Source organism: Mus caroli, chromosome 1 (genome assembly GCF_900094665.2).
Source record: "Mus caroli chromosome 1, CAROLI_EIJ_v1.1, whole genome shotgun sequence".
NCBI lineage: Eukaryota > Metazoa > Chordata > Mammalia > Rodentia > Muridae > Mus > Mus caroli.
In genome coordinates, this window is record NC_034570.1 from 128493626 (window position 1) to 128516738 (window position 23113).

The 23113-nt window shown below is 43.7% G+C and overlaps 1 protein-coding gene across 5 annotated transcripts in view; it reads right to left on the bottom strand.

The window, feature by feature from the left end:
• Window positions 1–23113, bottom strand: part of Nr5a2 (nuclear receptor subfamily 5 group A member 2) — a 120896-nt gene that overhangs the window by 32437 nt on the left and 65346 nt on the right. For all 5 annotated transcript variants that reach the window (XM_021155841.2, XM_021155832.2, XM_021155849.2 and 2 more), the window contains 2 exons: window positions 12842–12961; window positions 4535–4682 (listed from right to left, as the gene is read on the bottom strand). In XM_021155841.2, the coding sequence (XP_021011500.1) occupies window positions 4535–4682; window positions 12842–12961 (268 nt within the window). The remainder of the gene's footprint in view (window positions 1–4534; window positions 4683–12841; window positions 12962–23113) is intronic.

The following is a 23113-nucleotide window of genomic DNA, read 5'->3' on the forward strand; positions in this document are numbered from 1 at the left end:
TGGATACAACGAGGATGCCTTCAGGATAAAGTAGCGGTATTCAGAAACCATGGACCAGACCTGGGGTTAAAGCAAACCACTCTACAGTACACAAGGTTCTTCCCTTGTCCCCTCTGCACCTCTGGTGATCCTCCAGAGAGGACTCGAGCAGCAGCCAGGAAAGGCAAGGGATGCACAGTGGCTTCTCTCCATGAACCACCTGTGTTGTTCCCGGAGATGACCAGACCTATCTCACCTAGGGTGTCTCTCGGGTTGTTGGCTCTATAATTTGGGATGAAGTGAGGAGCTAGAGGACGTGAATACAAAATGGGATATTTTCCCGTGTGTTTTATGGGACGTAGTATTCCATTAGCACCAGGGAAGAACTGCCAGAGTTTCCTTAACAATTTTCCCTAACCTGGCCTGAAAGTCATTATTCACTCATTTACAGAAGTATGTATACATTTTTTAGTCACCAATATTCCTTTAAATCTTTGCACCTCAGAGAGCTTATCAATAACATCGCTAATAAACTTGGTGAACAGAAGAATTAGTCCAATCTTGGAGGTTTGTTTGAAACGCTCCTTTTGGCTAAATTAACTTCTCAATTTCTCACTATAATTACTTTGTCAAAGGCTTTGAGTTTAACACAAAGTATGTCTATTTTTTTCATGTATTTTATCAGTAAACATTTTGTAGATCCCTACTATGTACATAGCTATGTGCTTGAAGCTTGTATATGTGTGAAAAAAAAAAAAGCATTAATTTTAACCTCAATGGAGCCTTCACTTGCAGAGCTGAATTCCATAGCACAGAAGCCACTGAAAAGGAGGCCCATCCTTTTTGTGGGCTACTTAAAGAGACTTGAGTTGACAGTTAGCCACTGCTTAGACGTGGCTATTTCCCCTCTATGAGAATAACTGTAATGAGATAAATAAATGTTACAAAGACCTCCAGAACTAGTGTCTGATCAGAAAAGACAGTGGTTTACAATAAACCAGGGCTGCTCACTCAGGGAGAGTGATACAAAGTTACAGCAGCATCTAGCCACCCAGTCTTCAGGCTAAGAAAATCTATGACCCAAAGTAGCATCTTAGCTGGAACAATTTCTTTAGGGACTCACTGCACCGAGCACACAACGCACATCAACAGTCCTCACATACACTCTGCGGGAATCTTACTCATCTACACTGGACCCAACACGATGGTGAGGCTATTATTATTAGCACCTACACTTCTTCCTCTGTAAAATTCACTTCTACACTGATTGCTTACAGTAACGCCTTGAAAGGAAAAAGAAGTAAGAGCATAATAAACCAACACATAAACATGAAAATGCATAGCCAACTCGGGACATCTCTTTTCTGTGAGAACATCAATGGGCCTTGGGCAAGGCAAGGCAAGGCAAGGCAAGGCCTCAACTAATTTACACTCCCATCCCCAGTTTAGCAGAATTTAAGGAACACATTACAACTAGAAGAGAGTGATCCTTAGGGTCTGCTTTAGGTCACAAACAAAGACATTGAAAGACTTGGGAGTTTTCAGTTTTAACTCTTTTCTTGACCAGATAGACCAATATTCGTGGATTTGATTGGTGGTCCTGAAATGTTTTAGTCGGGTGTTTTTATTTTGTGAGTGACTAGTTGGCAGGAGTGACTGTCTCTGGAACCTGCTTTGACTAAACTTGTCAACTACTATTTCAACAGCCTTTCTTAACTAAGTACCAAAAAATCAAAACCAAACAAAACAGAAACCCTGAGGTCTTTGTAGGTTGCTGCTTTCTAACTCAGTTACGGCTTGGCAACCTCTTCGTACAAAAATTGCTTCTTCCCATGTTACCACCGCAGAGTCACATGAACGTAAGCTGGCCAGCCTGCCTTAATGCTACAGTCCTTGCTGTGATGAGTCAGGGCACATCCTTCTTTTATACTGTATGCCCAGTGCTACGTTGGGGTTGCTGGATGGTCCAAGGCCCGCCCTTCTCTAAGGCTAGGCTCTTGCCTACTTTCAACTGGTCTCCTGCTTCATCCCTTCCTGTCCCTCCAACTCATCTTGCCCTACCTTTCCTTTGAACTTCAGCACTGGCTGCTCTTTTGGCTCAAGATGCTGTATGCGCATACAACCATATCTTCTCTCAGAGTCTATGAGGAAAAGGGCAATGCTGTCTCTCATGTGAGACTGCAAAAACAACTACCCCTTCAACACAGTCTCTGGCCTCCAACCACTCTACTACAACATCTATTTGTCAGGATGACAGAAGGCAACGCTGGGCGGAGAGAGCTGGGATCTGAATGCATTTGGTTCAAGTGTAGAGGGCTCAGAGTTTCTGAGGGCTTGAGAAGGAACACCTCGCTGGGCAAAAGCCTGGGGTTTCACAGCGGCACTGTACAATTTCCTTCTCAGTCACAGTGGAACAGTTATTAGGGATCTAAAGTAGACCAGCTACTCTAGTGTACAATGTGGTTGAAAAAAAAACGGATTATCCATTGTTTCCTTGGAGAAAATTAATGAAGAAAGTTTTCCACTCATAAATTGGAAACCACCTGAATTTTACTGCTGATTACATTTTTACTACTTCTTTAAAAACGAAAACTTTTGACCTGCATTTATTTTACCTATGATCGATCGTAAGGCCTTATTTCTCTTTCCTGTTAAGCCAGTAAGCACACAAGTTTTCAACAGATAACTTAGGCTGGCTCTTCCCCAGCACTTGCTTCTCCAGAAGCCACCGAACAAGGAAGTGACAGTGCCTCTGACTGACACTGTCCCTCAGGAGATCAGTTGAAAGGTTCAAAGTTCGAAGGTGGTTAAGCTACACTGCCTCCTCCGGCCCCGGCAGAGAATAAAATACAGTGAAGTGAGAACAGTGAAGGCAAGATGAAAGTAATGGAAATCAGGGGTAGAGGTGGCACTTGCTTCTCTTTCTGAGGACCAAGGTTCGATTCCCAGCACCCACATGGCAGTTCACAACCATCTGTAACTTTAGTTCCAGACAATTGCATGCCCTCCTCTGACCTCCCTGGGTATGCATGTGGCCCACATACATTCATGTAGGCAAAATACTCACCCACATAAGATAAAACACATGAATATTAAAAAAAATCCTTTAAGTCATATCATGTCTTACATGTACACCATCATCACATGTAGTCTCTCTCTACTGGTTTAAAATAACTACTGGGCTAAGAGCTTAGGATTCCCTCAGGAAGAGGTGGTAAGTTAATCACATGCACGTGCCTATCTATACTTCCCATCAGTTGAAAACACAGAGATCTTGCCACATGGCAGAATGATCTGTGGGGGTCACAGCAAGCCTTTCACTTGGCGATCCACATACTGTTCTTGTGTAATAGATACAGTCTTCCTTGAATGGAATGTTTCTGTTTGTTGTGGTTAATATAGAAAGCACTCAGGGCACTCCTGGCACTGGAAACCTTTGAGCGCTCCATCTATGAAACAGATGTCTTTTTACACTCACACTAATATTTCTTTCTATCCATCACACTTTCCAAAACACGCAAACCGCCACTTCCCTTCCACCACTGACTGCATGAGAAAAAGACTTAAGTCTCCTCTTAAGACTTGAAGCCATCCCTATATTAACAACAGTTGTGTGGCGCTATCAAGAGGAATTCTGGAACCACGGTGCCTAATTTGGAAAGCAGACACATCTGTTTCACTCTGCAGATTGTTTTCTTGTTTTATTTCTTTGGATATGAATTCAGAACTATCTTGTAACTGAAGACTAAAGAAAAACCATATGCTGGTAAGTCTGGTTTCTTCCATTATTTTTGTTCAAGGGAAGTTGCCTCCCTCGGCCCTTCTTCCAATGAGGAATGAACAGACTTGGCAAAAAAGTTTATTTAAGTTGGCTTTGTTAGGCCAACAAAATACAGAAATCAACTAAGGGACAGGCTGAAAAATCTGTTCCTTTGAAGTCGATAAAAATCCATCTCCTTAATCCCTTTTTTATTCCAAGCAGAGGTGATTTTTCTCAACTGGCTCACTGAGAACCTTGATTTAGCTAATCTGTCTTGCTTAGTTATCTTCCTACTCCGAACCCTTGCTGAAGGAGCATCTTTCCTCTTGACAGCCACCATTGGTTAAATGTGCAGAGTGGCACGTCTCATTATAAACATTCCCCAGCTAATCCTAATAAGAGTTTGAAAACACAAAAATTACCAGCCCCATTTTAGAAGAACAAACACAGAAGCTAGACTACAAAACAGAAAAGACTCATACAAATATGAACGGCAGAATGATGGCTCCACCTTGGTACCTATGTCACCACTGTGCCTGCTGTTCTTGCTTCCTGTCCCTTGCTTACCGGACCACCAGAGAGGAAAGAACAATACTCGATCCAAATGAACAACTCCTGTTCTACACCCCACCCATCTGCTAAAGGGCTAAGATTGGAGAAAGAATACATGTGAAGGCACGTTCACATCTAAAAATCCTTGGAAGGAAATCCATTATCCTTGTAACACCAAGACAAAATGTTTGGTATTTGAAAATAATGTCTGTGTAATGGACTATGAGAACAGTCTTCACTTACCTGAGCTGAACAACACCAGGAACTTGAGACATACAAACTCCCGCTGATCGAACTGGAGGGAACGGAGCTTCACCACCAGCTCCTGTGCGAGACTCAGGAGGTTGTTGAACGCAACTTCGGTGTGTGAGATGATGGTGGAGTAGTCCACCTGCAACACAGAATCACGGCTGTGACCACCAACAGAACCAGCAGCTCAAAGTTCCCCAGGGCTCACTAGGATTGTGGGTAGAATGAGGCTGTAGTGTAGATTTCCAACACAGAGGCCACAGGCCAGTCTGACAGTGCCAGTTCGTCAGTTGACGTTCTGTTTCCTACTGGGGGCTCAAGTTGACAACAGCTTACCAGTCCAGCTAGGGAGAGCTTTGCTCCTGAAAGCAGTTTGTGATACCTTCTGTAAAGGGCTTCCCAATGATGCTGATAAAAATCCAAATCATATTAATGACTTTCCTAGCGGCTAGTTTCTGTTGCCTTTCTTTTACAAGTTTCTATACCTGCTTTTCCGCAGTAAAAATATTTTCATGCAGGGTGATCACTTAAATTCTGAAGATTTAGTTGAGACCACAATATGCTACCCACAAGAAATGGGCTACATAATAATTCTACATGGACACAATAACATAAACCAATATATGAGGAAATAATGGTTATGAAACGTCTTAACTGCCATGGTGAGACATCTTAATATACTCATGGATCAAGACGGCTTGCTTGCAGATGATTAAAGTATTGTGGTGTGGTGATTAAGGGTTCTGTTTTAGAAACAAGAGTGACACTGTATAGCCCAAGCTGGCCTCTAGCTCATCACCCCTCCCAATTCAACTTCTCTGGTGTCAACATGCTTGACTCTAAAACTAGTAGCAGGTCCCCTTCCTCAGAGGCTGATGTGAGGCTGTTAGTTTGAGATGGTTACATTAGATTCTATCGAATTGATTACCACCTCCCCCTCCCCCTTGACACATGTCCTAATTTTTATGCAGAATAATTTCTTGGTTTGGAAAACAACCCCGAAAGTCTTACTTCTATATTCATTTTGTAAAATGCAATGAGAGGCCCCCATCGTTATTATTCATAAGGGCATAAGATGTTCGATTTATAATAACAAGACGTTCGGGTGGCCGTCCATGGCAGTCCTGGCTTCGCCCCTCGGGTTCCAGCCTGGGAAGACCCACTCAATAGCTGGCACTCGCAGCTTTGTCTTTCTGGAGAATTCTCAGGCAACCCGATGCTCTTTTAGGTGCATTTAATTTTTGCATGAGCAGCAAATTTGTCTGGGAGGCAAGTCCTCATCTGCCACTCACCCAGAGCAGACAGTATTAAATTTTTATATTTATTGACATTTCATTACCATAATTGACTGCACTTGTTTCGCTAGGAGAAGGCACAGGGCTGCCTCCTACGCATGAGAACTAGTCCCTTGAGTAGAATCTGCAATTAAAAACAGGACGGAATAGATCTTTTTCCCCCCCTTATATTGTGTAAATATGATGAGTTGAGTTTTCAGCTTTAACTAGAGAATACTGGGTGTAAAAGAGCCGTTTTCAAGGGTGGGAAAATTAAGAATCAGTGGAAGGAGACACCCCCCCCCCCAAGGTGTCAATCAACTTACAGAGAGAGTCAACTACGCAGGAAAAGTCACCATTGATGTGCAGCCCGGTGAAACGCCTGCTTCAAGCCTGGTGCTTTCCTACTGTTCTGTACCTACCCCTGGGCAGGCACCTGCCCATGTAATTTAATAATCAAACAGTCTATGAGCTCTTTCAGATTCTCTTTCAAGACTGTATGGAAGGGTCAGTCTGCGGGCAGCGTGAACCCTGGGGCAGGGGATCATCAAGGGGAGGATACAGAGCACAGTATGGGCACTTCAGACTTGCAGAGTGACATCAAGGCAGGGTTTTTGTCACTATTATTAACGGGAGAGGTTCCTATGTCAATGAAGTTCTCCAAAGTATGATAGCACAGACACTCAAACCCCACCAATCAAACCCTAGGAAAGGGGTTATTTGGCTTACAAGTTATGGTCCATTGTGGAGGGAAGCCAAGGTAGGAAGAGAAGCAGAAACTAAAAATGCAACTGGCTCACTGAGCTCGGTAACCACCTAGTTACGGGCGGTGCCGCCCACAGTGGGCGGGGCTAACGTCAACCAGTAATCAAGAAAATACCCCACAGACACAGCCAATTTGACAGAAGCAGTTTCTCAAACTGACCTTTCTTAGAGGTGGGTTTAGCTTGTATCAAACTAGACTACACAACTAGACAGGAGGATTGTCACAAACTTGGGATCACAGCCTGAACTATACAGTGAGTTCTAGACCAACCAAGGAAACTTAGTGGGACTGCAACAAACAAAAATAAATATCAGTACCGTTGCTATGGGAACAGAGTGGGTAATCAAGTCTGGTGGCTCAGACCCTGAAAGCTCAGATCATTTGATGCATGAGGCAGAAGAAACAATCTTAGTTCAAGGGCAGCTTTGGATACTTAGTGAAGTTGAGCCCTCTCTGGGCTACAGGAGACCCTGTGTCAGAAAAGAGAACCAAACCAAACCAAAACCTTGAGACCTGAAATGCCCTCAGTCTTGTTAGGCACAAGTTTTATATGCGACAAGATTTCCTCTGGGAGGTGTGTGTGTGTGTGTGTTTGTGTGTGTAACTTAAATTAAGTGCAGATTTAGAATTGGCTTTAACTCTTAGCAATCTCACTCTAAGTATGTAACTCCCTGAGACCCATAATCTGAAGCACTTTAACACCAAGCATTTTCAGATAAGAGGTATTCAGATTTGAGAGAAATTCTGCAGATCAAATGGGCTCAGTGGGAATGACAGCAGGAAGGCCCAGTGAGGTGACAAGCATAGGGACTAAGGATGACATGGGTTAAATACTGACCCTTACATACACAGTCAGATACCATCTCCGCCCTGAGTGTCCTCATCTTTAAATAAGGCACGTAATACTATAATTCAAGTTTGGTGCCAACTGAATGTACACTGTGGGTACTGCGTAATACACACAAGTACACTGTAGTAAAATTTTACTATTTAGACGAGGTTAGTTAAACTAGATGTGTGTGAACTTTCAACAGATCGTGTAACTTTTAATAGCTGAGGTTCATTCTCAAAACATAACCACTTCTATTGAAGGAACTGCTTGCTTGCCAGAGTTATCCATTCACTGAGACACCTGTAGTAAGACAGACCTCAAGGAATCAACTGGCGTCACACCACATGTATTACATTCTAATTTGAAAGCTCAAATATGCTTATTAGACGGGGGGGGGGGGTGTCTGGCAACATTTCTTCCAAGGATAATTTATCAAATTGCACAGTTCTGAAGGAGGATGGATGACTCGCTTCTGATACATCACAGACCTGCAACTTCCTTACATTTTATTGCAAACATAATTAAAATATTTTCATTGTTGGGTGCAGAGTTTGTGCTCATTTCAGGAGCAGCTGGCCTTGTCTTTTATGTACTTAGTAAAATTAATTGATTGCTCTCTTACATGTAATCTTTCGGCCATTAAACTCAAGGGGGAGACTGAAGAGACCATCTCTAAGCCAGTGTCCTCTTTGGATAAATTTCATTCATCATGAAGATACAGAGATAATTCAAGCTAAATTGCTTTTAGTCCTAATGTCCAAATTTTTGATGGCTTGGATAGTGTAAGGCTCTTGTCATTTTAAAACAGTGCACAATAATAAAAGGTAATAGGTTGACAGTACATCGTTCCCGTACGATAATGTTACAGTGGCTGTTAATTAGGTACAATATGCAAATACTAAAATCTGCCCTCATGTCAAGTACTCTATTGGTATTTGATATACACACAGGTATATATGCATGTGTATTTATAGCTTTTAAAATAGTAGATTAAAAATAATTAGCTGCCATAAATAAGATACTAACTAAATACACTGCTTTGCCATGCCTGAATATTATTTTATTTTTTGCCTCAGTGTTATTTAATCTACATTTATTATATCAGTGCTAAATGAAAACTCACAAGTGACTGGGCATGGTGGTGCATGCCTTTGGACTCTACCGATGCAGGTAGATCTGTGAATTCCAGACTAGTCTGGTCTGTACAACAAGCTGGGGTTGTGTACTGAGATCTTGTATATAAATTAGAAAAAAAGAAAAAATAAAAAACCAACACACAATAAAACATAAGTTTAAAATGGGATATCAAACTCTGTGGAGTTAATTTAAAGACCTTGGTGTGAGGAGCTGGAGAGACGGTTGCTTGGTCAAGAGCACTGGCTGTTCCTCCAGGGGACCCAGGTTCAATTCCCAGCACCTGCATGGTGGCCCTCAACTGCACTTTCAGAGGATCTGACATTCTCACACAGACATGTGTGCCAGCAAAAAGCAAAATACCAATGCAGATAAAATTTAAAAAACAAGAAATGAATTAAAAGGAGAAGGAAGGGAGGAGGGAGGGAGGGAGGGTGAAAGAAGGAGAGGGAGGGGAGGGAGGGAAGGAGAAAGAGAGGGAACACAGTGCTACTACTAGCAGCCTGGACACGGAGGCCTGAGCTTTATCACTGGTGCCTGGACCGGCTGTCTGTCCCCTATGACTGAGTACAAAGCTGTGTTCTTTTGTTTTTTTGTTTTTTTTCCCTGTGGCGCTGCTGATTGAGCCCCGTGCTTCACACATTGTTAGTCAAAGGCTGCCCACCAAGCTGCATCCACAGAGCACTCCTCGGTGGCAGTCTTTTCTACCTCCTTTGCTGTACAGGTTTTGTCACAGCAGTCTACACATAGTGGGAAGAAGGACAAACACTGGCCCTAGAGCAGTTGGTTGCAGCCTGTAGTTGTCCACGGGCTGCCCCAGAGGTATGCATGGCAACCAACCACAGCTTCGAGGGAATACAGAATCACTGTCTACGGTTCTCTTTGTGTTGAGATGTTGGCTTTGGTATTTGTCTTAGGGTTTCTATTACTGTGATAAAAACACCATTGCCAAAAGCAGCTTGGGTGGAGAAGGCTTGTTTCAGCTTACTGTTCGGAGGACAATTCCTCTTCTAGAAGATCCTGCAGTGGACCTGACAATGCTCTGGGGCTTGCTTTACAGCGCTGTTTGCTGTAAAGCCCATCAAAGGAGAGCTGCTACCTACCGTTATGGAGCAGATGGAACAGGGGCCTTCCTTGTCACTATTCTGCAGGGCAGTATCTGATAATTCCCCTCTCACATCTTTGATTGCCTTATGTTATTACTCTACCAGAAATACGTTTTACCCAAGAGTAAAAGCATCTTCCTCACTTAAGGGTGAGTGCCAACCATGGAGCAGTATGGGAGACTTCTCCGTGCATGCTTGATTGGCACAGCGTGGCTTAATTCTTCACCAGGACATCAGCATGACCTTGCTACAATGTATCATGGAAGTTGACTTCCATCCCAGGTGTGAAAGTTCACACTGGTGTGAAAGGTCACACTGTAGACAATCTATAGGACATAGGTCACTATGTTTCTGTGTCATCCTTGTTTAAAAGACTTACTCTTTAGTCCAGTGACACACAACTATTTTCTGTGGTTACTATTCCAATTTTCCAATCAGTTTCTATGCCTGTTTGGTGGGGACCATTGAGGTATCAATTCCAAACAGGCATAGAAACTGATGCTTCAAAGATAGGATGACTTTCTCAAGATGTTGTAGCTAGTGAATTATAAAAAGGGTACACAGTCTGTTCTGAAATATACATATATACACATATGTACATACACAGATACATTCATAAACACGGACACACATATACATATGCACTCTTTGAAATTTCCAAACCAAAGTCAAGAAGTTTATATTAATAGTCAAAACACAATCTACCTACATGTATAGGCACATGCTTATAATCTGCGTGGTACAGAGGTTGAAATGGGAGGAGCGTGCCTTTCTTTTTTTGTTTGTTTGTTTTTTTTTAAAAGATTTTATTATTTTATGTATGAGTACACTGTAGCTGTTTTCAGACGCTCCAGAAGAGGGCATCAGATCCCATTACAGATGATTGTGAACCACCGTGTGGATGCTGGGATTTGAACTCAGGACCTCCGGAAGAGCTCAGTGCTCTTAACCTCTGAGCCATCTCTCCAGCCCAAGGATCACACCTTTAAGACTAGCAGGGTTACATAGTCAACTCTTGTCTCAAAATACCTTCTGTCGCTTGAGAAAAACACATGCTGTCCCGACCTAAAGCTGTCCCCACATTTTACTAGGCTGTTGACATAATGAGGAAGAAGCTTTCCCATCGACCCCCAGTTATTTTAATATATTTGTTTACACACACACACACACACACACACACCCCTCCGTGTGTGTGTCTGTGTCTCTCTCTGTGTCTTCATGTCCACTCCTCATCCCAACCCCTAATTTTCTCCTGCTCTTGGGAAGCCACGGCAGTCTACCTGTGTGGCTCTGGCCTTCTCTGCAGTCTGGAGCCTGGGGATGGGCTTTTCTGCTCCACAAGAGAAGACAAAAGCCGTCTCCCATAGCTACCATAAATGAGAAAGCTTGCTTGTAAGCGCCAACGCCATGCTGTTCACTTGGGCGAGGGTGGGGGGTGAGGGGTGGGATTGGGGCGCACTGGGAGCCCCTGTACTGCAGGAAAGATGTGGGGAAGAGCTGGGGAGTTCCCGCCTTCCATTTTCTTGCACTGTGCAGATGGACAGTGATTGACAGCAAGAATAACAGTTTGTACTGTTTTGGTTTTAAAACTCAAGAGAGGCAGGGGGTGGGCTTTCTCTGCTCTTCAGCAGTCACTACTATTACTCTAAGGCAGTACTCGAGGCAAAATAAACTAGGTTAAGAAATATTTCCAAAGAGCTGGGGTGAGACACACAGTCCCCTTTCATTTAAGCAAAAGAGACCAAGTTCATTCCTGAGCTGTGTCTTCTAATGGAACCCCAAGCTGGGCAAGGGCTGGGATGGTCAAATCATACCCCAGAGCTGCTGAGAGCAAGGACCAGATAGTGATGGAGTTGGTCGAATTGATCCAGTCGGCAAAAGCCTGAAATGGTGCTTGCCTTTAATTTGATTGGGAAGGGTGATTTATTAATAACACACCGAATGGTGTGGAGACAGCCTCTCATTTTCAAATATGCACTGCTGTGGTTTCACAGCACATAAACATTTATGGCTGGATGTTAAAGATCACAATGCCTCTGTTCCAGAGTCACCCTGGCTGAACGATGTCATGGTGCCCTGCAGAGCTAGGACCAAATAAATGGACTGACTAAAGAACTCACAGTATTCCCTCCCCACCCCACCCCCTCGTTTATATTATCAATCAATTCATTATAAATAAGGAAGGGAGGACAAGTCCAGAAGAATTTATACAAATGTTAAGTAGTAGGAATTAAGCCCACTGTATAGCATAGGTCCTCCTTTTCCCAAGGTGACACAGTAGACTCTGCTTTTCCATGGGTTACTCAAATGTCACATCAGTAAGGCCAAACACTGTATAATCCCAGGTCCCATGGAAACGTGTTTAGGAATATGGTCATGCCTCTGCTTGCTGGCCAATATTTGTTTAAATTCCCCTTTGCTCCAATATACCACAGGTTAGTGGATTAGTTTATTATTGCCAGCCTCCTGATACAACATTAAGTTCTAAAAGAACTTTTTCCGTTTTCACTCCCTAATATATACCAGTGGCTCTGAGTAGTCACCAGCACATAGCAGGGTAACCAACAAAGATTTATAGGTTTAACAATTATAGATTCAGAAACAAACCCAACTTTATAGCCATTTTTCTTTGTAGATAACTGACTAGCTCTTGAAAATTAGAACTCCCATCCCTTCTCCTGAGCTTGTCTCTCTCCCAGAGATTGCTCTGAGAGCATTCCAAAGGAGCAAAGACCTGGGGCTGCTTGGATAACTCAACAGTGGTGAGAACATGTTTAACATAGGAGACCCTGAGTTTTATCCTTAGCATGATCATCACCATCAGCATCAGCATCAAAACAGGGAGGATTCTCCAGCTTATAAAGGAACTAAAATGGCTAACTACAAATATGATGTGTTCATGCATAAGCTGAAGGGGGCGGGGGGAACCCAACCTGCCAGTCCTAATTGCTGAGATTCATTTAAATGTAGATCTGACCCTTGTACAAGACTCCTCATCCTGCAGACTGGCAGCAGTAAGCTGTTTGCTTTTGCAACGTTCTGATTGGAGCAGGAACTGGGGACCCAAGTCATCATTTCTCCCTTTCAAAGCACAAGAGTGCTTCTGACCTAGTAAAATTCCTGCCGCTCCGATCAAGCTTAGTAATGAGGGGTTTGTCCTGTTTGTTTTGTTTCAGTCGGGACACTCACGTGCTCTCCAGTAACCAGGAAGATTGTCCCTTCCTTCCCATGCGCCACTTGCCGGTAAATGTGATCGAGAATCAAGAGCTCACTCCAGCAGTTTTGAAGCAGCTTCATTTGGTCATCAACCTGCAATTGAAAGAGAAGGAGCATGTTGTTTGCTATCTTTGTGGTGTTGCCTAATTTTTCACACAAGATGACCAATAAGCAAAGTGGCCCCTCCAATGAGCACTCTGACACAGATCCTCAGCAAACACATGGCAGCTCCTAGAGAACACTTTTTATGTAGACAAACACTTCAGAATATAACGTACTTCTAATCAGGGAGCTGCTAGGAAAAGGCACTCCATTGGACTGTTCTAGCCAGCAGCTAGGAGAGCTTAGTTGTTGGAGGTCCAGGTGCCTGAATGGTCCTTAACAGACCCTGCTAGAAAGATCCTAAATAGCCCACGCTCACATAAAGAAAGGTCAATCAACATTTTAGTAAGCTGCCAAACGGGGAAGACTAACAGGGCAGCTGGAAGACTGACTAACAGGGCAGCCTGAGGGATCTCTGCAGGGAGGGGAACTGGCCCTATTGATTATGAGTGTTAATGACAATTCTTAATGATGTGGGTCTCCTAAGAGAAAGATCACCGAGGCTGCTCTTGCCTGTGACTCCAGCACTTGGAACATGGGGACTGGCCTCGACTACAAAGTATATATGAGGCCAGTCAGGGCGATAGGAGACACTGTCTCAAAATAAAACATATAAATGACGTGCGTTTGTTTCTGATTTACACAATTCTCCCCCAAGTCCTCTAAATGCCATTTTCCTTGCAGTCAACAAGAGTGGTTAGGATTGGTTAGGATTATGGTGAAGATGACAATGAAAGTTCTGGTCACAGCGAGCATCTCTCACTCTCCAGAGGATTGCGGAATGACAAAAACCTGTTTATCTCACACACCATCTACACATCTAGGATATAAAGGTGGAGACAGTCAATCTGCCACTACACGGTATACCAACCAGAGCCCTGGGGTACCCAAGTGCAAGATCCACATGCCAGTCTCGCACAGAAAGAAGCTCTGCAGCCTGGCATATGTCAGGGAATGGTTAAGGACTGTCTTAGTCAGAGGTTCTGTGCTGTGGTAAAACACAAGGACGAAAAGCAGCTCAGGGGGAAAGCCCTTACTTCAGTTTACAGTTCCCTAACACAGTCCAAAGCTGAGGCATTCAAACTGGATAGGTGCAGATGCCACAGGAGTGTTGCTTCCTGGCTGCCCCCTACAGCTGGCTCAGCCTGCTTTCTTATAGCATCCCTGACCAGCAGCCTGGAGGTAGCCTCACTCACAAAGGGGTGGGACCCCTTCTACACCAATAATTGAGAAAATGCCCTAGACTCGAGTGACTAGAGACTTGCCTACAGACGTGGAGTCACCTTCTCAGTTGAGGAGCCCTCCCCCCCCCCCATCTCAAGTTGAGATAGTAACTACCCAGCACAAAGCCTTTTGTGTATTATTAGTGTGGCTCTGACTCACAGAGCATGCTTTTGTTAAGTTAGCAGAACTGATAGAGTCCTGCTCAGTTTTTAAATGGTACAATGTGGTCCAGGATGTATTCTTTCTCCTGATTATACCAATTAAATAGAATTAGTTATTAGTTAACTCACATTATTAAAGTCATTAGTTGATTGGTTTTGGCCTGGAGACAAGGTCTTACTTTGTAGCGTGGCTGTCCCCTAGAGTGCTAGGCTTAAAAACACAGGATTCTGCCACCTTGCCCATTTACAAAGTGATTCAATGAGAGTCTGGATAGTTGACACATAGATAGGAGCTGGTGGCCAACCCTGATTTCCCTAGGGCTGGGACATAGTGAACGCGGCCAAAACACTGGATGTGGGTAAGAACAAGGACAGCTTCTATACTTTCCATCTGTGAGAGCCAGGCCCAATCACTACAAAGCCTTATTTTCTCAGCTAAAATGTGTGAAGTGAGTTTTATTACATGCACAGGAAGATATCACTGATAAAGTCACTTCTAAATGGGGCACGGTGATGCTATAAATTCTAGCACTAAGAGCACTAAGCCAGCACAATTGAGTTTCAGGCTAGCCTGGACTAGAGAACAAGTTCAAGGTAACCTGAGCTAAACAGAGCCATCTGGGGTGTGTGGATGGGGACGTGAAGCCACCAACAAGTGAGGAAACAATAGGCAGGCATATTATCTCATGTCTGTTCATGAGAGAAGAGTGGATTGGGGATAGAACTCAGAGGAAAAGCCCCTGCCAAACAAGTACAAGCCCCTGGGATCTGCCTTCAGCACCCCACTCCCAGCTCACCCCCAACTTGCAAATCCAGGCTGCACAGACTGAAGCTAACAGTGAGCTGGGTGACAGGCAAAAGTCTTCCAGCTGAAAAACTGTGCACTGCTAAGAATTCCGTAATTAGGATTTGAACCAAGGACCCTAGGCAAATAAATGCTTTACTATTAAGCAGGCCCAAATAGCTATTTTTGAGCCAATTATTTGGCGTGTCTAAGTGTAGGGCTCTGGGATAAAAGAATTAGCAAGTCTTGCCCAAATCCCTGTCTTTGGGGAAATCACTTGCTTGGCCCAGCACACAGTGGGGTTAGTTGACAGTGAGAAGAACAGTGGGAACACTCAAGTCTCCTGAGTACCTCATGGAGGGGAGGGGAGGGGAGGGGAGGGGAGGGGAGGGGAGGGGAGGGGCGGGGCAGGGCGGGGCGGGGCAGAGATGGGTGGAGGCAGTAAGTAGTTAGGTACTTTATCCTCTGCCGCTGGTTGACTGCAGGTGGGGAGCTCTGTCCTGATGACCCAGCAACAGTCATGTCATTGCACCAGAGCAGACTCTACAGTTTTCTCTCTCAGATGCTAAAGGTGATTTCAGAGCAAAGTGCAGGCTGTTCTTCTGGGTTTTATTACTCCCTCATATGCTATCAGCATCTTATTTCAAATTTATCAGTCTACGATAGTAATTTTTTTTAAAACGTGATATAAACCTTTGGTTATTTATTGAGCCCAAAAAACCCTGTATTTGAGATTGTGTTTCCAACAATGACGACACAGGGGAACATTGTGCAGAACTTCCAGGAAGTGAGGCCAGGCAGACCTCCCAAGTCCACGTAGTCGGGGGAGAAGGAAGATTTTAGCTTAAGAACCTATTTCTACTATGTGAAAGCATGCCTTGGGAGGCAGATCTGGTAGTTCGAATGCAGCCTGGTCTCCATAGTGAACTACACAGTGAGGTCCTGCACTCTCCCCAAAGAAGAGGGCTAGAGAGATGCCTAAGCAGTTCAGAGCGTGTACTGTTCTTCCTGGATTCCCAGAACCCAAGTCAGGTGGCTCAACTGCCTGAAACTCAAGCTTTGGAAGATCCGACTGCTCTGGCTTCTCTGGACACCTGGACTGCTGTGTACATGCCGACCCAGAGACATGCCTATGTATAATTCAAAATGAAAAGGAAAAATCTTTTAAATAAGTGAAGAGATGGTAAAGGGGCGAGTCCTGGCCATTTGGGGGTTCCTTTTGTTTTATATTCTGTGTGTGTGCCATCGCTTCTTTGAGACCAACTAAGAATCTTCTAGAACCCATGTGATGCTTTCTAACTAAAGGAACAAATGCCTGTGAATCACTTCCACCGTGGCTGTTGGCTTTCCCCCATGGATCTAAGGTAGCCAGCTCCACAGGCTAAGCTAGTGTCTCCTTTAGCCCTTGTAAAATGAATGATAATTTTTCATACGGCGAAACCACCAGCCACTGTGGGGTCCCTGGTTACACAGGCCCTCCAGGTCTGTACTCCCTTGGTAAGGACTTCTGGACTGACTATAATTTCAGAAACCTTCCTGAGCAATTGAGCCTTCCTTTGAATACCCCGCCCCCAATATTTTTTTACACCAATATTCCATTGCATTGTTTCTCATCATTGACCCTGTGATGTTTTAGGAGATCTTGAAATTGTGAGAGTTTAGCATCATGCTACTCAATGGCATCACCTTCATGAGCAGGGTGAATAAATGGGCTGGGGAAAGATGATGGGTTCTTCTCTATCTCTAGGTAACAAGTGCTGGCAATTTGTTATATATATATATATATATATATATATATATATATATATATATATATAAAAAATCTGTGACACATACATAGTGTGGCATCATTTGGGGAGCCCAGGAAGGGGACTAATTAGCTATCAGTCCCATTAGAGAACAAAATATCTCACTAGTTGTGGGCACTAGTACCCCCATAAGCCTGGGTTATCTGCCATAATAAAAGGAAGGGCTTATCTCAGACTCTAGTTGCTTATCAAACTATTTATATTGATATTTTAGACAAGCGTGTAGAGGGACACAAACCTCATATTGTTATCAAGCGCTGCTTCCCACACCCCAGCCTGTTAATCATTAGACGTGTGTACACTTTCATGCTAAGAGAGGACCTGGTAAGCAAGAAAAATGCAGAGCCTCCACTATCAAGCCTTGTTGCCCCTGGTTCCCTTTGGACAGCTGAGAGACTGGCTCAATTGTTATTTCACTGTGCCTCCTGTAGAGCTGATTTTAAATTTTAAATTTGGTCATATCCTTTCCCACATCTCCAATCAAGTTCATGTACCTTCTACCTCCTCTCTTTCAAAAGACCAGACCAAATCAAAACTCCACCATACCAAAAAACCCAAGATACCACATCATAACAACCACCACAGACAGAGTCCATTTTGTCTTGGCTGACCACTGAACGTGGAAACTGCCCTTGAGTGTTGTTGATATATTGTCAATCAATTGGAGAGAATGGAATTTCCCTCTCCAAGGGGTTATGAGTTAAAAACAGCATCTTGTTTAGGAGTGGGACTTGGTGTCCCCCTTCCTTTTCTCTGCTGCTGAGGCTTTTATAAGCCAATGAATCACTGTGGTTGAGCTTTTAAAAATGATCCTTCCAGGAAGACCTTCTACTGAAATGGACAGGTAGGTGGGGTAAGGTGTGTGTGATCCTACTTCTTGTTTGGGAACATCAACTTGGTGTGCAGGGCTGATGTTAAAATGTTCCGGATGCTGTGAAGGACAGAGAACTCACACTCTAGTGACAGGAGCTGACTGGGAATCAGATGGCCAAAGGCCAAGTCTACAGGTCCCCCAGGATTACAGAAAGGAGCAGGAATTCACAATGTAGAATCTTTTATTTATTTTTTAATGGGATGGGTCTCTCTTTGTCGTACTGGCTGTCCTAGAAAGTGCTGTGTAGACCAGGCTAGTCTTCAACTCAAGAGATCTGCTGGTCTCTGCCACCTGAGTAACACATGCCACTATGCCCAGCCCTTGTAGAATTGTATAATAAAGCCCTCTCCCCATTAGTCACTGCTGTTAGAATAACTCCTGGATCCAAATATAGTTTAAAAGTGAAAGAAAAGGAAAAACATAGAGAGAACCTGACTGATGAAACAACCCAGTAGGTGGTGGCAATTGCTGCCAAGCTTGATGATAGCAGGTTCAATACCAGTTGTCCTCTGACCTTTACCCACAAACCATTCCCTCCAAAATAAACGAATAAATGCACACACACATACACGTACACACATGTGCACGCACAAACACACACCCCATGTAAAAAACATTCTCTGCGTCACTACAAATAATGCCCACATACTATTTTTTTCCCTTAGCAAGAACAAGCAAACAAACAAATCTCTGAAGGTTGATCACTATTTCTTTTTCCAACAATGACATTTATATTCGTCTACTCAAAAGCAATGAGAAAAATCAAAACCTGCTTCAGGCAAGACAAAGACACTCAGCTACTTTAATCCTTTAGTGTTTTATAAAGAACACAGATGATTATCTGAAGCCTGTACAATAAACTGCTACAAAGTCCAAGAAAAAAAAAGATTTCAAATTAACACTGATTAAACAAGCACGGAAAACAGAACTGAACCAGAGAGCGAGCAGCCAGGAAAGCTGTCGCCGGGCCAGTGGATGCATGCAAGAAGATTTATAGTCCTCCTCTGCTTCCAGATAACTGGGAGACCAACGTGCTTCAGACTGTATTGCTGTTGTTCATGCTACAAGAGCCTATCTGGTAACACTGTGTCTGGACCCAAGCCATCTTGGCTCTTTCTATACTTCTCCAATGGAGCAACAAAGGATCTCCATTAAGCCTCCACGGAGACGAACTCTCTCAGGAGGGAAGAAGGAGGTAGAGCTTTAATGACCTATATATAGGCCTCTTCTTTCTAATACATACAAGCTACATGGGGGAGGGGGAACAGATTGTCTTCATCTTGCACTTGCACTTAGGTCAAGACCAAGAATCCCCCCAAACCTAGGAGGTTCTTATCGCCCTCTTGCTGAAATCCATCATATACAGTAGACTTTAGAATCATCTGGTTTGTGCATATTGTTTGTCTGAACATGACCACCTCCAGAGTCCTCAGACCCTCCTGCAGGCTGATCGCCCAGCCAGGATGTCCACAGTAGCCAGCTGCTAAGGAGAGTTGCCTCTGATTGTGGCACTCCGCTCTGTGCCTGTCGCTGGGCCAGCTTCTCTGTGACTTGTGTGTAATGTAATTAATGATGAAAAAACTTTCTTGCAAACTTCTTTCCTATCCCAGGTCTTGTAGCTCTCTCAGGAGCATCTCATGCATGCAATACAAGCCGTATTCCTGATCCTTTCCACGGACTGCTTGATTGACCCAGGGCCTACTAAACTTTCCAGGCTTTCCTTGAAATTCACTTTGGCTACTGGACATAAGATCTCCTGTCTCACCCTCCCAGGAAGCTGAGATTGGACCTGTGTCATGAGACTCATCTATGTTTATACATTAAAAAAAAAAAAAAAGCAGATAAGCAAAGCTTTCCATCCACAAACCCTTTAATCCACACAACACTTGGTGAGGCATACTGACATGATTCCAATTTTGCTAATGGGGAAACTAAGGCACAAAGAGCCGGGATTTGAAAAGCTCATGACTTAGTGAACAGGAATATCAATACAATGACATCTCTCCCAAGAACACTCACATGTTCCCTAAGAAGCCATTCAAAAAGCTGCGGCCTTGTAAAGTCTTTACTGACTTGCTCAATCCAATGCTGACAAAGCCTACAGTCTTTCCAACACAGTCACCTATTTATGTGGATTTCATTTTTTGTCAAATTCTTAAACTGGGGATTGCAAAAATGATGGCCTATTGACTTGAAAATGAAAATATTGACAATAACCTGTCATTACCTAAGAACAGGTCAAAAGGCAAAGCTCCCCCACCTGCAGCCTTGCCATAACCTGAAGTGAAGGAGGAGAGAGGCTGTCAGGTGCTACCTCACCCACTCCAGTGGGCCCAACCAGTGGTGCTGGGCTGGAGAATGAAGCAGTAGACCAGGCCCCACAGAAGTCAGGCATGGTCAGTGAACAAAAAGCTCAAGAACAAAGAGCCACACCGTGTGGGACACCCCAGCCCTGGACCCAAGGCTCCCTCCCCTAGGGGAAGCACGGTGACTGTCCAAACAGCTTGGTCTCCTGCTTCCAAGTTAAGTGTCATTATGCAGACTTTCTGGGAGCTCCTAATGTCTTGCTTCTGAGAGCTCTCAACACAGCAAAACTTTCAGTGAAGTTTCACTCCCGACAGGAAGCAAATGCGAAGGAATAAGAGATATCTCTGAGTTTAAAGGAGTATATAAAATATTAAATATCTTTATTGAAAAGATGCTTATAATCCCAGCACCTCAGAGGCCCAGCCTCAAGTTCATGAGAGTTGAAGAGATTATCTTAGTAGTTAAGAGCATTGACTGCTCTTTCAGAAGGCCTTGGTCCGGCTCCTAGCACCCACATGGTGGCTCAACAACTGTCTATAACTGTATGGAATTCGATTCCCTCTTCTGGTATGAAGGCAAAACACCCATATACACAGAATAAATAAATCTTAAAAAAAAAAAAAAAAGAGTGACTAGTTAACATAAAACCACTATCTTGTCTAATTATAAACACATTCACAATCAACAATAAAACTAAACCCCATAGCCTGGATAACCTGAAGACTTGGTGAATATCTGACTGATTCTTATGTCAAGAACTTAACAAAATAGAGAAGAAACTAGACTAGTGCACAACACGGTGTGTGACTACGAGAGGAGCCAAGGAGCTCCAACCAGGACTGCGAGTTTGGACAAAGAACACAACAGGACTGAACTCCAGCTGTACACCCTCAAATGAGATGGACAATGACCTAACACTCAACATACACAGCATAATTAGAGTCTACACCGATAAAAGAAAGAAAAATAATTGAGATGCTGAGTGAAATAAATTGAAAAGGCTCAGGTGACAGAAAAGGTTGGTGAACAAGGAAAATATTTGAAAGTATATGGATGTCAAATACTTTCCTAGAGCTTTGCCTTGCTGGCCACCTACCTGGTTCCTGTTCTTCAGTTCAGAAGAACAAGCAGGAAATAAATTCATTTTAAGGAGATGTGTTTTATGTCACTTCGAAACAAGTAGAGTCATTTTGAAAAAAGGAGCCTCAGTTGAGAAAGTGCAGACACTAGATGCATAACTGTGGGCAAGCCTGTGGCACACTTTCTTGATTGATGGCTGATGTGGGAGGGTCCACCTCACCGGGGGCAGTGCCACCCCTGGACTGGAAGTCATGGGTGCTGTAAGAAGGCAGGCTGAGCAAGTCATGAGAAGCAAGCTGGAGAGTAGCACTCCACCATGGCCTCCTGCCACCAAGTTCCTGTCCCAATTTCCCTGGATGAAGGACTATAACTGTTCAAGTTGCTTTAAAATTTTAGTTGAAATAAAATTAGCCCACTTTCCCCCTTCTTGTTCCTCCTTCCGGCTACTCCCAGTTACACTATCTTCATCCTTTCCCATGAACATCCAGGTTCATGGGAAAGAGGCTGTCAAATTCTTTTATTATTATAAACACATGTATAGGATGTGTCCCACACACATGTGTGTGTACATACATACCACACCACACACCAACCTCCTAATCCATTTTATGGTTTGTATGTTTATTGTCTCGGGGTTGACCATTCTGCACTGGCTAACCGGTAAGGGAGCTCACTTATCCCTGGGAGAGGCTAGTTCTCTTTCTCAAAGTAAACTACTAGTTGCTTCTAGTTCTTTGTCTAGGTGTGGGGTCCTGTGAACAATTCCTGCTTCCATGTTATATTTATATTGGCATTTTTCCAAAACCATGCTACATATGATACAGCAATCAACAGACCAGGTGGAACACAGTCCCAATGGCTACATCTGTGTCATCTCCTGAATTTATAACTCACAACAATGAAAATCCTATGTAAGACGATGTATTTTCTGTTGGCTTATATTCAGTGCCAAGAAAGGATCTGTATTATGGTGACATCTACAAAAGTCTATAATGAAGTTCTGTCTCTAGGTCTCCCTGCCAGCCACTGTCTTACTAGTAAGCAGGCACCCGGGCAGAGAATTGTGAGAGTGTGATGGGCCCACCATTTAGCATCTTAGATTAAGATTTGAATGGAAAAAGGCACTGGCTGTCCCATTCTCTGTGAGAACTACAGTTGAGGTCTTCGAGTTGACAGAGGGGAGGAGGAAGACAAGGTGGGCTCTACAGAGCATGATGCTCTGTGCCCTCTAAGGCCACTAAATAACTGTCCTTTCCAGAAAGCATTGCAAACTCTTTTTATAAAAAGTGTTTAGAGGTAAATGTGTCCTTGGTCCTCCCCTTTCAGCTGGCTGCTTCAAGCAGGCATTTAGCCAAAGGAGTTTAAAAAATAATAACAACAACAACAACCCAGTGGCCCAAATATCTCTCACCAAAAACACAGCTAAAATTAGGCTCGAAGTAAAACTACAGTCCCTAGGGTCCATTCAGTGATGGGAATTTGCTACAGTCCCTAGGGTCTATTCAGTGATGGGAATTCTCTGGGCACAAAGATTCCTAGGAGCATTTTCCTTGAGTTCCCAGGGATACACAACAGGACTTGTTCCCTGACATGATTCAAATTCCTCTTTCGGGTCACTGTGCCAAGTGTAGGTCCTATGTCTTCAGAGGCACCCAGAAGTGGGTGTGCAGAAGAGGCTGGCAATTGGCCAAGAGCTCCAGGGTCAGAAGTTAGATCTCAAGGTGCAGAAAAGTTATTTCTAGGTAAGCCAAAACAATTTTTGCTTTGTGAAAACATTTTCAACAGTGTATTATCGGGAAATATTTATCCCGAAGCGCTAAACATAGCACAGTGATGCTAAATGGTTCACATGAAAACTCCCTGTCATTGGGAGTGTGGATGGCAATACCTCATGCCCCCCCCCCC